General features: G+C 37.3%; 2 protein-coding genes across 2 annotated transcripts; one reads left to right on the forward strand and one right to left on the reverse strand.

Annotated features, from left to right (window-relative positions):
• Positions 1–2,063: 2,063 nt before the first annotated feature.
• On the reverse strand, positions 2,064–2,938 carry EAE97_003600 (uncharacterized protein; the record flags this gene model as incomplete). Its single annotated transcript, XM_038874112.1, has 5 exons — positions 2,064–2,148; positions 2,211–2,370; positions 2,430–2,567; positions 2,661–2,772; positions 2,924–2,938. 5 exons carry the CDS (start codon positions 2,936–2,938, stop codon positions 2,064–2,066), a joined length of 510 nt encoding a protein of 169 aa, XP_038734721.1.
• Positions 2,939–6,856: 3,918 nt separating this feature from the next.
• On the forward strand, positions 6,857–8,013 carry EAE97_003601 (uncharacterized protein; the record flags this gene model as incomplete). Its single annotated transcript, XM_038874113.1, has 2 exons — positions 6,857–7,517; positions 7,580–8,013. The coding sequence occupies 2 exons, from the start codon at positions 6,857–6,859 to the stop codon at positions 8,011–8,013; spliced, it is 1,095 nt and encodes a 364-aa protein (XP_038734722.1).
• Positions 8,014–16,205: the final 8,192 nt, after the last annotated feature.

Here is a 16,205-nt window from a genome sequence, read left to right on the forward strand (position 1 = left end):
TCAAATCTCTACCAACACATGATAAGTATATAAGTAGAATATTACTGTATTGTAAATCTACTAGGTAGGGGGCACGCCACAGTTCAACGGTCGCTTATTCCCTAAATGCCGAATACCACCTGGGGCAGGAGATTGTGGCTGCACAACATTCTCCTTCCCTCACATATCATTCACCAAAATATGATGAGGGTATATAATCAATTCAAACACCCAGTGTCATCAAATAACTAGCACAAGTTCGGCCTAGTGGCCTAATGGTTAAGGCGCCAGATTTCGGTATAAGAATCTCTGGAGATTGGGAGTTCGAATCTTCCCTGGGTCGATACACTTTTATTTTGGTTATTTTTACTTTTGGTACTTTTTTATATGCTTGCTTGTATAACATGAGGTGATGGAAAACAAGATCTCATTAGACTTCACATGGTGTTGCTCTTTCTCTTTGTAGACTTTTCGGATGACCGCTTTTGGTACCTAGGCAGTTGAAGTCAGCCATTTTAGAGATTCCTGAAGACAGTGTCTATTGAGGACATAGTGAGGTGTCAAAAGAATCAAGCCAAGTGACTTCTAAAACTAAAGCCGAGATAAAGACTCTTGCGATAGGTATTTCTAAAGAGTCAGCAATGTAGCCATTTGAATACTTTTCCTCTCACCGAGTTTCCTGTCATCAATAAATCGTTTGTCGCCAATTACAAGAAAGGGATTGATTTCCTGCCAGAGCTTTCTCCAATGCGACAAGAGTACTATATACCCAACCAGGCACACCTTTCTCCCATCAGTATTAATATTAATCTCAGCCTAACCAGGATATCCAAACTTTTCCATTCCGCAACACAACCATCAAAACACTAAAACATAGCGACTGTCTTAGTATCTCTTCTCATCAAGCATCAAGCTTTACAGCGATTTCCTCATCCTGAAAGAAAGACAGCCGACCATCAGTCTCAGAAAACGCTTCCCGAGCCCACATTAACAATACCTTCCCCCATTTTACTTCAAATCCCCAATCCTCCCTCCATCTTTCGAATCTCGATCGATCTAGGAATCATATAACAAACAAATAAGATCAAATCAAATCAAATCAACTCACAACAACGACACCCAGTCCAGTCCAGTCCAAACAGAAACCGAAAAGCAATTCCAAATCGGCTCCGAATTGCCCTTCCCAACCAAACTGATTAAATAAATGTATCTGAAGAATCAACAAACAAGTTCAGTATTCTCTATACCAATCTTATCTATGAGAATTATGATACAACTGAATTATACAACTTCAAATGATGTACTGCCTCGCACACATATATAGTATACATAGATAGGTAGGTAGGTAGGTAGGTAGATAGCTCAGTAGATACCTACCTAGATACGATCATCACACCTACAATATATCAGCATAGTCGATCTATTAATACATATACATACACACATACATACACACCACAACACACCACACCATACCATGCCGCCATCCAAATATAAACAACATATCAGTTTTTATCATAGAAAAATTACAATGAGAAACATACTAACCGACACCCGAATGAGACAAATCGCATAGCGGAACCAATAAGCGGTTAGGTGATAAATGGGGGATGTGATTGCTAACTGGTTTTAATGTCATACCTGGGCAGCTCATGGTCTAGAGGGGCATGTGGGGAGTAAATGGGGGTGGATGGGGTGAACGAAAGGTATTGGGTGTTAGAACGGTGGGTTGTTCGGTTGTAGGGGGGTAGGAGATAATCGAGGGTAATAGAAGTAACGTAATTATCTAATCTGGGTTTTGTTCGCCCTCGATCGCTCTAGACATAGATAGTAAGAAGTGCGAAAGGAAATACTGAAACTGTTGAATAGTCAAGTGTTGGAATACTCAAGGAACAAAATATCATAATAGCCGAGTACAAAGAGAGCTCATCTCATTCATTCATTTAGTTGCATTGTATTTTAATATCGTAGATAGCATTCAGATCTCGAAAATCGAGTCGGACGATGCGAGTCCATATGGTGGATTACACCAGAGAGTAAAACTCCTATCCCATAACCAACATCCTCAACAACTGTTTGTTCCCTTAAACCTTCATCTCAGTGAGACCGTGCTTCCAGACAGTGATGTATGGAGTAACACCGTCCTCACGGTAGTTCATGAGAACGACCCTATAGAATATGTAAGTGTGTGTGTTGACAAACTGGGGTAATAAAAAGAGAGTAAAGCTTACATTCCATCGGGGTCCATAGATTCACCAACATAGAAGTCATAATCCTTGAAACCTCCAACGATCTTCTTTGCATATGCAGCGGCACCCTTCTCGAATTTGGTAACTTCCTCTTCAGAGGCACCTGATGTCTTCAAGTGCTCCTTAACAGCCTTCATGTAACCTGACCATAAACGTTAGTATAAATCCTTCTATATGTATATTTGAAGGAGAGAGGCATACCTTTGAGATGGGAAAGGTAGGATTTCTTGTCGAAAGAGGTAGAGTTGAGACGGAAAGAGTTAACGATATCGTTGACCTTTTGCTCTCCATCTTCAGTACCCTCCTCAGCTTCTTCAGCAGAGGCGTTGGCACCAGTATCTATAATTCGAATATGTTAGATTATTATCCTCCTATTGTTTTGCCGCTCTTCATAGACTCAATCGATTCGGGCGGGGTAATTTCTGAACGTACCGACGTTGACAGCGCCAATGGTGATCATGCTGCAGTTGACCTCATAGACAACACCATCGACCTCCTTCAAGTCGTAAGAGTCGGAGATGATCTCATCACCAGTGATAACATCCTATAAAAATTCCAAAATCAGTTTTCATTCATTCATGATTCTCCTTTTAATTCCTCTCTCGTATATCCCTACCCCCAGGAAAATCTCAGATCTCGAGTCTTCAGAATCATCTGCCAAAGCGGTAAATGCGGAAAGACAGGTTATAACTCACTTTATAGATAATCATATTGACGGTTTGGTTTGAGTTGAATTGAAAGAGATGTTGAGATGTTTGTGTATAGGTAGGAACAATTTGTGGGATGTGGTTTCTGATGAAGGAAGATAGTGGGAAAATTCTTTGGAGGGGAAGTTTAACGGGATTTGGCTTAGTGTGTTAGGGGTTTTTGGAGACCTTACTGATTTGGACAACTGTGGGCAAAATTGGATAGAAAATTTATAGAATGCCAGGCATGGAATTAAAGCCACAGTTAAAAAGAACCGAGCTGTGGCTTTGATTCAGACGTGTCGGGTTACCTCTCTACGATAGGTTATACCCAGTAGTGCCTACTAGGTACCTAGTTAAAAGTTGCTACCGTAGAGTATCATTTCTTTCTTCATTTTCTTCCATGTAGTTTCATTCCATCCGACATTCTGCTTTCACTTACGTAAGCACCAAGACCTACGAACCAGTACCATACATGTATGTGCATGGGCGAGATGGGCTCATGGGCTGATTTGATGGATATGTAGCATGGACTGATCGCTTTATACCTACGCTCGAGCTACGGAAGCAAATATTCCGTATGCCGAGCTGCATTGATACAGAATCCAGAAGTGATATCTATCATTGATATCCATATCAATCATTTTTATGGATAAAACCAAACTTTCGAGCACAGCGAGGCAATGGGGGTTGGCTTGCCCCCATCAAGAAACAATAATGAATGAATGAATGAATTAATTAATTAATAAATGATGAATCCAAATGACGCTCCGCTGGCCCTTCGGGGACCACTGCCGTGGAGGCAGACTATGTACTATATAGGTATATACTACGAGTACATGAGTATATACTTGGAAATACTCTCTGCATTGCATTTTATTATCATCTAACCGCCCGTCAGCCTTAAGTTAGTTCACGTCACGTACATTGATGCCCATCATTTTACATTCGCCTGAAGAAATTGAATTAAGGCATAAAGTGTGAGTGTGACTTGGGTACCTAAAAGTACGAAGTAGTTGATAAGAACTCTTAAATCACATTCACTTCCATATGCATACAGGCTGATCCCATATAAAAATTGTTACCAAAATAAATCACGTATATGCCATATGCCATTCATGATTCATCCCGTGAAGTAGACACTAGGTATCTACCTAACGTATCAACTAGGTAGGTACTAGGTAGGTAGGTAGTGACTTATTAGCCCTTCCCCTTCCCCTTCACTTCACATGAACATCATGCCTTTTTTCCTAATCTAAATCATCTCATCTGATAATCCTGGAAATTACTAACGTGGTTTAACACCGAGTGCACCATATCACCGAATGCACCACTTTTACCTCAATTTGCACTCTTCAATTTCAACACGCGATTTATCAATTATTTATTATGTAATCAAACAGAAAAGAAGCTCAAATATTCTTAGTTATTAAAGCTATTCAAAAAGATAAAAAACTTAGTATTCGAAAGGTTATTAAACTATATAATATAATATATATAATACTTTTTTATAAAATAAATAGTTTATTTTCTTATATGAAAATTCAAGTAAATAATTATAAAATAATTGATTTAGAAGAGGAAATACTTATTTAGTATATAATTAATATAGATAATAAAGGATTTTCATTTAAATTAAGTAGTATAGAAGATATAACGAATTATATTCTTTAATTGTAAAAAGTAAAGAAGGTTGGAAAGCTTTAGGCTTATTAATTTATAAAATATTATATAAGATTAAAGATATATTTTAATTGTATTTATAATTTTCAAAAAGCTTTTTATAAAGATTCTAAGCTTATTGAAAACTGGTTTTATATAATTTCGAATATGCAAACGAAATATAATATTCTCGATTATGATTTCTATAATTTCAATGAAACTAGCTTTATAATAGGTATAATATACTCTAGAATAATTATAATTAATGCTAAATGAAATAGTAGAAGAAAAATAATATAATTGAATAATCAAGAATAGGTGATAGTGATTATATATAGTAATAATAAGGGAGATATTATACTTCTATTTCTAATAATTCAAGGACAAATGTATCTTTCTAATTAATATACTGAAATCAATTTTTCTGTAAATTGGGCTATTAAACTTATATTTAATAGATGAATAAACAATAAGATAGAATTAGAATAATTGAAATACTTTGATAAATATATAAGAAATCAAATTAAAAGCAAATATAGAATATTAATATTGAATAAATATAAAAGTTATAAATTAATATTATTTCAGAATTATTATAAGGAGAATAATATTAAATATATATATTTATTATTATATTTAAGTTATTTAATTTAATCTTTTGATATTAGATATTTTAATATCTTAAAACAAGAATATAATATTCAAATTAAAGGGTTTATAAAAGTATATATTCATTATATCTTAAAAATCGAATTCTTTATAGTTTTTAAAATTATATATTAATAATCAATTACGAATTAAAATATAAGAACTGAATTCCAAAAAATAAAATTAGTTTTATTTAATCCTGAAATTATACTTTCTAAATTGAATATTCGAATTTATATATCTATTTCCTTTTCTTTTGATTTAAATCTTTAGATTTCTCAAATATCTCAAAATCTTACAAAAACTTTTTTTTAATTAATATTAATTAAATCTCGAATAATCTATTATTAATTAAACTCTTTTATATCTATATTCAAAATTATATTAATTTTAGTTAAAAGTATAAAGAGATTAGCTTATAAGAATATACTTTTGAATACAGAGATTTATATACTTTGGAAAATAAATAAAATATTAAGCAAATATTGATACATAAAAAAAACTCGATTATATTAAGAAGGAGTATTTATTAAATAAAAGGCTTTTAATATATTATCTTAATAAGAGATTGATATTCAGATTCAATATAATGAATATCAAAATAAGAGAAATTCTAATAAAAAAGTATCTTTTAATTAATATTATAATAAGTATGGAAAACTAGATTATAATTCAAGAATTTGTTAAAATAATATAATAGATCCTAGATTATTAGATTCTTAATAGTTTTAATTAATTGATTCAATTGTTATTGAATAATATAAATTAGAAAGTGCAAATTGAGGTAAAAGTGGTGCATTCGGTGATATGGTGCACTCGGTGTTAAACCACGTTAGGTAGATTCCCGATTCCCGATTTCCGCCGTTTTCATTCATATTCATACTACGAAGTAGGTCCCTACAACCCACCGTTACATGTGAAAAAGCATTTTTATGGCTTAAATAATGTAAAATTACATGTACGCACGCAGCTGATTACGTAATTACATAACTCTCCCTCCGGAAGTACCGGCATTAAATTTTAATTCGTTCACTCAAAACAAACCTCATCTGACTTTCCCAGTGGCGTGGATCCTATGTCCGTCATTTACTATTAAGAGCTTTTCCATCAAGTTACAAAACATTCCGCTTATTGATTGAAAGGAGTAGAAAATAAATGCGATCCCTCCGTACTCTGTAGTACTAATACCCATGGTATCCCTTTTCATTTGCGTCTGAATCTGAAGACAAGAAGAGAAAGAGAAAAAGTGGAAGATTTATAATGACTTATTGAATTTTATGATAAATAGTTAAAAAGTTGAAAATTAGACTCATTATCAAACTATATTTCTACTCTTTTCCTATTTCAATCATCTCAACTCATCTCATCTCTCTCAAACTTCACTTTCCTTATTCTTCCTTTCTTACCTTTTATACTTCTACCATCATACCACTTTATCAAAGTCAACAACCAAAACCTACATCATCACATTCCTTTCGTGTGCAACACGATAACTGCTGCAGCGATCAATTCAGCTGCTCAATCTCCAATAACTCTTTAATAAATACAATACACTTCACTTCACTTCAATACTCTACAATACTCTACATAATGGCGAATATAACCAACCTCTCAATTAACTCGACGACAACAATGTCCGACCTTCCGCCACTTCCTCAATATACTCTTACCCCCCTCCAACCACTCATTCCATACGTATCCGATTTCTACCTCTCGCTCATTGTTCCAATCGCCGCATACTGGATCACTTCCTTTGTCTTCCATGTAATCGATACTCTAGATCTTTGGCCGCAATATCGCCTGCATACTCCTGCAGAAATCCTCAAAAGGAATCGCGTCTCACGTTACGAAGTTGCTCGCGATGTGATCATTCAACAAATCATTCAAACCATCGTTGGGGCTCTGCTAGGCCTCACCGAACCCGAAGAGATGGCCGGGAAGACGGAATTCGATATTGCGAATTGGGCGCAAAGGATACGCATAGCACAAAGAGCTTTACCGTCCATCTTAAGTTTGATTGGACTGAATGCATCCGCGTTATCGAAAGACGTAGCCGGGAATTGGCCAATTGTGGCGGGAGTATTGGCTGGTGGTAAATATCCAAGTTTGATGGATGGTTTGGATGTGGTTAGTGGTCAACAAATTCCTGCCTTTGCGGAATGGGAAATGATCGCTGCGAAGATGATGTATTGGTATATTGTACCCGCATTACAATTTGGATTGGCAATTGCCATCGTGGATACCTGGCAATACTTTTTGCACAGAGCTATGCATATGAATAAGTGGTTGTATAGTGAGTTTACCTTTTCTTGAGCCTTGCATGTGCAACGATGATCTAATGTATGATTTTTACAGCAACTTTCCACTCACGCCATCATCGTCTTTATGTTCCATATGCCTATGGTGCCTTATACAATCATCCCGTTGAAGGTTTTCTTCTCGATACCCTTGGCGCATCAATTGGCTACAAACTTGCCGGCATGACATCTCGTCAAGGAATGGCATTTTTCGTTGCTTCAACTATTAAAACTGTGGATGATCATTGTGGATATGCACTCCCATGGGATCCCCTTCAACACATTACAAGTAATAACGCAGGATACCATGATATTCATCATCAAAGTTGGGGAATCAAAACCAATTTCAGTCAACCCTTCTTCACATTCTGGGATAGATTATTAGGAACAGTCTGGGTTGGTGATACCACAGGAAGATATGAAAGAGGTAGAAAAGCGGCAGAGGTATTGGTCGAGGCGGACAAGGTTAAGGTTGGGGGAAAGGAGTTGTGATTTTCGGGGCATGGTTAGATGCACAAATGAAAGAATGTACATTACGACGACGACCACCACCTCACAGACCTGCGATGGGCACTTGGGATTCTACTTCTTTTTCAACAGCAACAACTTTTTCATGTATTGATTGGAAATTTGGGAATCATACTTTTGGGGAACCAATTTTTATAGGGAAAGGAGCTGGCGTTTTTATGTTGAAGATTGATGAGAGAAGGGAGAGGTGTACATTATGAGATCTTGGTAATAGGCTGATGGCGTGGTTTGACAGAGTCAAGAGAATGAGGATGAAGATAAGGATTACACTCAGTTCAAGTGGAAGTGTTAATTCTGTTCAAAGAGAGCAGAGAAGAGTATCAGGTGGTTATGGACAACGAGGAAAGGCACGGACACAACTTCAACCCAAGCTCACTTACTTCCAAAGAAAGGAAATGGAGAAGGAATGGATAGAAAATCAGCAGGATGCTGATGGCGTATGTTTGGGATCGGAACGGGATAGGATGCGGATGGAGATGGAGATTGAGATGAAAGGATACGTATGATACGATTAATAGTAATATTATATAACACTTCTATTCTATTCTATTTCTTCTATTCTTGTGATGTCACTTTTATGGTCATTACATGAGATGTTTTAATTTCACTTCCTTCCCCCTTTTTTGACATTGATTCATTGATGGGTTTGGTTCCTCGTATTCCGCGTATTCATCGTATTCCGCGTATTCATCGTATTCGGACTCGGATACGTATGTATGTATGTATGGCCGGCCAAATCTGGATTTCGGGTTTCAGATTTTGCATATGGATATGGATACAGGTGCAGGTATAGATGTAGATGTGAAATAGGGAGGTACGGACTCGGACTCGGACTCGGATGCGGACTCGGATTCGGATTATTGGGATTTATCGTTTATCGTTTACCGTTTACCGTTTGTCCGGGGTTTAGGGGAGAAGGGATAGGGAAATGGGAATAGGGGGGAGGGGAGGAGGAATGAGAGGAGGAGGAATGAGAGGAGGATGAGAGGGGAGAGGGGGGATGAGAGGAGGGGGGATGGAAGGCGATAGGAGATAGAGGATAGGGAAATGGGGATAGGGGATAGGAGATAAGCAATTAGGAATTAGGAATTAGGGAATTTGGAGGGGGGATAGGGAATTTGGAAGAGAAGGGAGGAAGGGAGGATGAGAGGGGATAAGGATAAGTGGAGGAATGGAGATCGAGATAAATATAGATTGAAGTATGTATAGATTGAAGTATGTATAGATCGAAGTGAATATAGGGTGAAGTAAGTATAGATGGAAGTAAGTATAGGGATGAGAATGAGGATAAAAATGAGAATGAAATATTTAAGGAGACATTTAGGTAAGTAATAAGTATCTGAGTAGTGGGATAGGTATTTAAATAATGGGATTTGCAGATGAAGATTAGGAATAGTGATAGGACTAGGTAGGACTAGGAGAGGATTTGATTGTAGGCTTGATTATGGGCTTGATTATAGATTAGATTTTAGGAAGGAAGAAGTAGAAGAGGGGTGAAGGAGGAATGAGCTGGGAAATGATGAGGTGATGAGGTCATGAAGGGGTGGCTGATTAGGTAGTTAAAGATGTGTGTATATATATATATATAGAAAACTTAAAAACTTATAATTTGATTAATTTGATTACTTTGATCAATTTCTAAACTATAAATTATAATGAATAAATAAATTTATTGATATTGAGAGGGAAAAGAGGATGTATACTTGGGATTTTGAGAATATATGTTGAGAGATACTGGGTAGATATTGAGGAATGGATTTTGAGGAATGGATTTTGAGAAATATATGCTGAGAAATACTAGGTAGATATCTGAGTAGATATCTGAATATGTTATGTTTTGTTGTGGATTTTAAGTTCAGAGTTGAGAGGTTGGAGATTGGAGAGGTGACTGAAGAGGTGATGAAGAGAAGTTAGAGGGTTATAGAGAAGAAATAATGAGGGGGTTATATTTTATATTCACTTAGATATGTATATATATGTATGTGTATATGTGTATAATATATATGTATAGATATATGTATATATGTATGAATAATCGGCTAGGATGAAGAATCAATTTGTATATATATAGTATATAATATATAAATGTAGAATTAATATATATATTTACATAAGATTAATATATGGAGAATAATATATACGATGAGAGTGAAGATGAAGACGAGGATATTATAGATAATTGTAAGGGAGGTTTTCCGGTGAGGATTATTTTGATTGACTTTTATTCATAGGAATACTCGTTGTTGTTTCTGGTGTAATCATCTCCTTTTTTCTTTTTTCTTTTCTTTTCTTTTTTTCTTTCTTTTCTTTCATCTTTTCTTTCATTCTTTCGTTCTTTCATTCTTTCGTTCTTTCGTTCTTTCGTTCTTTCGTTTTTTCAGGTCTGGTTTGAAAGTGTGGACACTGGGATTGTTGTATAGTTTATTTGATTTTTAGATTGTTAAGGTGTCTGAGAGGAAATTTGAAGCATAGTGGTAGTATTTCGAGTTTGTTTGTTTTTGGGAGGGAGTAGGAGGGAGAGAGGGAGAGGGGTTATATATATAGAGCAGAGAGAAGGGGGGTAAATGGGGTAGATGGGGAAAGAGGGGTGATGAGGGGTGGTGCGGGGAAGTGAATTGGGAGGGGTAAAGAGAGGAGTAAGTGCGGGGGAGGAAATCATATAATGAATAAGGGGCGTAAGTGAGGGGTAAGTCTGTGAGGGGCAAGTGAGGGGGTCAACTAGTGGAGCGAGTTAGTACAAAGTGAACAAACAAACACATAATAAACACAATACTCAGAATCCATCAATCATCTAAACACAACCCAGACGAATCTATAAAAACAGCTTCGATATCCGGGTATGATATGTACTCAACATACAAATAAGATTATGGGAGAAGCTGTAATGGTGAACTTGAATTGCTGAAGACAGGGCGTGAGTGATTTTTTGTCTTGGAGAGAGTACGGAGATAATTTTGGTATTGATGGGGGTTGAAATAGGGTTGAGGAAGAAGAGGGGGAGGAGGGGATTAGTTAAGCGAGTGATGAGTAATGATGCTTGAGATTTGTTGTTGATGTGATGGGTTGGTTGGTAGTGGTAGAGATACTTGACGGTGATGGGAATATCCGATAACAGTAAAGAAACTTGATAGTAATAGAGATATTCGACAGTGATAGAGGTAGCTGAGATGATAATAATGATGTTATCTACATAGCGATTACTCCATCTCTTTAGCTGAACTGTCCATGGAAGGATTGAAACTACATACCTAGTTATCCATAAAGGACCTTGTTCAGGGTTCCAAAGAAACATGATGGGCACACCACTCTCAAGAGCAAGCCGGATGATTTTTGAAAAATCAAAGGGTTAGATGATAAATACATGGTTGAATTGAATGATATCTTGAACAGAAGATCTCGATTTACTGGCCTATTCATCAGGGGAAGGAATGCAAATCTCTGCTGTAGCAAATTCATTGTCTAGTGTCCGATTCTCGCTTCTCTGGGAAGGAATTTTTTACACGGAAGGGGGTGAACTGATGGTTCAGTATATCTGCCTATATAAACCTCGCTCCTATCCTTCCTGAGACCATTAGAAAAATCCAAACCTCATGAAATCCGAAACGCGAATTCTGCAGCAAGAGATATTCTGATCAATGTTATCAGAATTCCGATTTCGGGAACTGGGCAGATGCTGTGAGTACATCTAAGCCGAAACCCAAACTATGGGATAGCAAGGACATATATAACAGCCTATTATCGATCAAATGACAATAAGACTTTTTCACTATCATTTCAAACTCATAACCAACAACATACATTTGTTATGTTCCCGCACCCGTATCCTTCTCTCCCCAACCCTCTCCCCCAATTCCCCTTTCCTACTTCCGCACCAAGCCCGGAATCCCATCCAATCCAGCTCAGCTTTAATACTTCAAAATAAACACTACCCTACCCTCCATCGCGTAGGAATGTATGAGATTATAAGCTTTAGATACTGAAGAAGTTAAATCCTCTGAGAATTACATAGATATATATATTAGTTCCCGAAAATCTAGAATTGCAACCACGGTGAGTCTTGATTCACTAGATTGCGGATATAATGTTAGGCTCTGTGAGTAACTTATAAGTTATAAACGCCTCCAGCTACCAAGATACCTAGTGTTGAGATCGAGATCGAGGTTGAGACAGCCCAACTCACTCACCCGCACTCGAATACACTACCTACAGCATATTATTCACTCCATATCCACTCAAACCCCTCCGTACGTAGTACATAAACACCCATCTCTTACTCTCAGCTATTTGTAACTCCCCGAAAAAAGATGGTATTCTACTAAAGTGGAGTCAGGAGAATGTTTTGAGAATACTTTCTTCTCGTTATCTTTAGACAACTATTGGATAGAGATGTTGGGTTTAGGTGATGATAAGAGTGTACGTACATACTATCAATGTCAAGATCGGACGATAGACAAACATCTTGACGTTGTCATTTGAAATGAATCATTACTATTGTCACTCGATACATATTTACATCATCATCTTCCTAAATCTCTCACCTTCTTTTCTCGAGTCTCAATTCCAGAAGATCGGTTACTTTTTAAATTCCTCCTATATCCACATTCTACATCTTCCGCTGCTTGGAACTCACCATCGACCATCATTTCTCCGATGGATATTTTGCGGATGATAGAACTCGAACCGTTTGGAGTGGTGTTTATATAATGGATAGTCAAGTCTACTGACATGCATTTGATTTCCCACTTGTGAGCCCCTCACTTTTACTTTCACTTTCAGTCGGGTAAGAGAATCTAATTCACTCAATACATGTAGGTGATATTGGGCAAACAGGGAGAATCTCAACTATCAAGGAAGTCCACGGGTTGAATCACTCCTTACCCCTCACTCCTCAACCCTTATCAACACTTCCACCATAGGTATTCACTCTATAGCACCCACTCTAGTACCCCTGTGTTTCTTTCAACTCTTATAGGTATATAAACATCCTATTCTCCAACCAATCTAGACATCCAGGAAAATTCAGATATAAAGATGATATTCGATGTTGTGTTCTTACAAAATCCGACTCGTCCTTGTTATTGAAAGGCCGGAATTTAGAGATATCGAACTTCAAACCCGGAACTGAGAATTAAAGCAAACGTTAATTCCTTCATCGCATGTAGATATTATCGTTGTCATTAATCAAAGGATACAATTCCTTACCGTCGCTCAGATCCTTGATTGTCGCCACAAACCACAAATTTTCTCTTCTGACCATTTTGACATCTTCCCATACGCTCCAGTGCCAAAAATTTGCCCATGTCCTCTTGTAACAACTAATGATGTACGGCACTCTCAGCACGACATCCGGGTTTCCTCGTCCGGTGCAGGAAATTTACCTGCCTCATCTTTGGCATCAGAACAGAGGTTTATATATCCACTAATTTGACGGAAGAAAATGTACTTCTGATCCGAGAGAGGGGAGAAAGAAGCTAAGCCAAATCATCGACTAGTGAATTGGTCAGCTATCTTCAAGCACCTACTTACTTATGTATCTATATAAACATAAACTCTGATCCTCACTAACAAGTTATAGAAAAGCAAGATCGAGAGACTGCAGATAGCCAGGCGAGTGGATGCAAATCGGCCCAAACCACAGAGGTATTCGGAGTGGGAGTACCTTCCATCTTGGCTGCTGCCAATATAGTCAAGGGGAGAGGCTACATAATTTGGTAGAATGAGATATATTTGTCTCGTCGATAATAGCAACGATTTAAAATGACAACGAGATTTCAGCTCGTTTTTGAATGTTGTTGAGAAAGGGGTATTGAGATTCTTCGAGGATATAGATACTCAACAACAACAAAAAAACTTTGCTAAAAGGTTTGAACAGAAGTGAAAGGGCATCAATCAACAAAATCCAAGAATCAATAATCAAACCCATGTGGTGGAGCATCAACGAAATTCTTCAAGAACTTAATCAATAATAACAACAACCCCAACAACAATAACAACAAAACCTCAACACAACACACAACACTTAAACATACCCCCAAAGAGCTCGAATCATCAAAACCCACCATGACAATCATTAAGCTCCCCTTCCCTCTCAGACTAAAAGCCTATCCTACTACTCAAAACTACCCCCCCCCCCAGCCAAATAAGCATAAAAAAGTACAAAAGCCCAGCTCAGCTCCCATCAACCCCCAACCCCCAACACCAACGAACAAATCCCACACCGAGCAAAATCTCATCTCATAGCTATCCATTACATCAGAACGCAGAGTTGAAAAAAGCTGAGATGACACTGGGTTATCGTATAAAAGAGGAAGGAAGGATTTCATGAACGCAACGTGAGTAGTGTAGTATGTGATAAACCATTCGATTCGATTCGATTCGATTCAATTCTTACTGAAGACTTACAGTAATGAATACGATTATGACTATGATTACAATTACAATCAGAATCACAATTACAATCACATTTCAAACAAGCCAAACCCAAACCCAAACCCAACACCTACAGAGAAGAGAAGCAAAGGAAAATCAGATCAGAACAGATCGAGCAGCAAAATCAGCATATATACACACATACATACACACACAACAAAAAAAGCAAGCACCAAAACTCCTTCCTTCGAAAACCCCCTACATCAGGAGATACAAACCAAAGCAATCAGATCAAACGATCAGCTACCCAGAAAGCCCATCTGGAAAGTTGAAATGGCATCTCTGGTTTTTTGTTTCTTAGTAGGAAGATTTACGCACGAGATGTTTCTTTTATCTTTTATGCTCGCGAGATATAGATCGGACTGCGGGTTTCTGAGACGGATGTGAAGTTTTGAAGAAGGAGGTACCATGTGCCCAAACAAACAAACACGAGCTGAAGAGTTTCCATTTTCCATCGATAATTCTCTCCTGCGGTGGTGTATTTGCGATTTGCGATTTGCGATTTATCGATCCTCTTCCGGCGAAGAAGAAATAGCTGGAGAGATAGTACCTTGTTTTCTTCACACAAGACATCGCTGGGGGATCTACAGACATCGATTCCCGACTTCCTACGAAACCCATGTGAATCAATTTCCATGCCATTATCAACTTCTCTATCACCACACAGTTCGCCTAGTTGGGAGACTCCAGAGACTCCAGAGATGAAAAGATGAAGAGATCTTTCGATTGCGTACTAAGCAGCTAGCTAAATATGATAATCGTTTGTCTAGAGCCACGCAAGTATTCAATCTCTGAGTCTCTGACCACACTTCAACATAGGAAATCGATTCGATCATCTAGATGACGTGAATGCTCAGATGCGATGTAGAAACTGAGAGACTTTTCATGGTTAAGATACTTACGATTGAAACTATTCAAGAGCCTGGATCATGCTGAAAAGTTCAATTTGAGAAATTGAGTCTATGCCATTCAATACTGAATTACGATTTATGATCTAAAAATTGGTCTTGTAAAGTGGAAATGCATAGTCGGCGTAGCATTAGGTAGGTAGGTAGGTAGGTAGGTACAGATAGACTGAATCGATTAAAGAATTTACTACTAGTTCTAAAATTTGAACGTCTTGACTCTAAACATCAGGTGATTCTCATGAATAAAGCCAAACCAAAATCTTTTGTTGCATATCTGCAATAATCCAATAATCCAACCATGGCTAGCAAGCACAATTTTCTTTTCCAGACATACATTTTTTTAGTTATCAACCATGGTTAACAAGCAATTTTTTTCCAGATATGCAACCAAAATTAACTTTCGTTTATAGAAAATTCTTGATTGGTGGATTGATATGGAGCTTTTGTCATATTATCTCCTCAACTTGAGACGGGAACAAGTCTTCAAAAGGCAGAGAAAATTCGGTATGGAGATTAGGGTGTGAGTATTTCTTTGTATATGGATGTGAATATGAATTCTTGTCAGTTGGATAGTAGTGTAAAGCACATGGTAAGACCTTCCCAACAGTCTCTTTTCTTGTGATGTCACCAACTCACTGGTTTGTCACTTGAAATGGAAAGCATTAAACGAAGATATTTTTAGTCCACTCAGGGGAGAAAGAGCATTATTAGAAACAGTTGATGTGAAGTAAGATACGAGATGTGTCATATTATGAACGGAACAGAGTAACAGATTGAGTAGTGGGAGCTAGATGTTTGCGATTGATGAAATATAGGAAT

The sequence above is a fragment of the Botrytis byssoidea genome (genome assembly GCF_014898295.1).
Source record: "Botrytis byssoidea strain MUCL 94 chromosome Unknown BBYS_006, whole genome shotgun sequence".
Taxonomy (NCBI): Eukaryota; Fungi; Ascomycota; class Leotiomycetes; order Helotiales; family Sclerotiniaceae; genus Botrytis; species Botrytis byssoidea.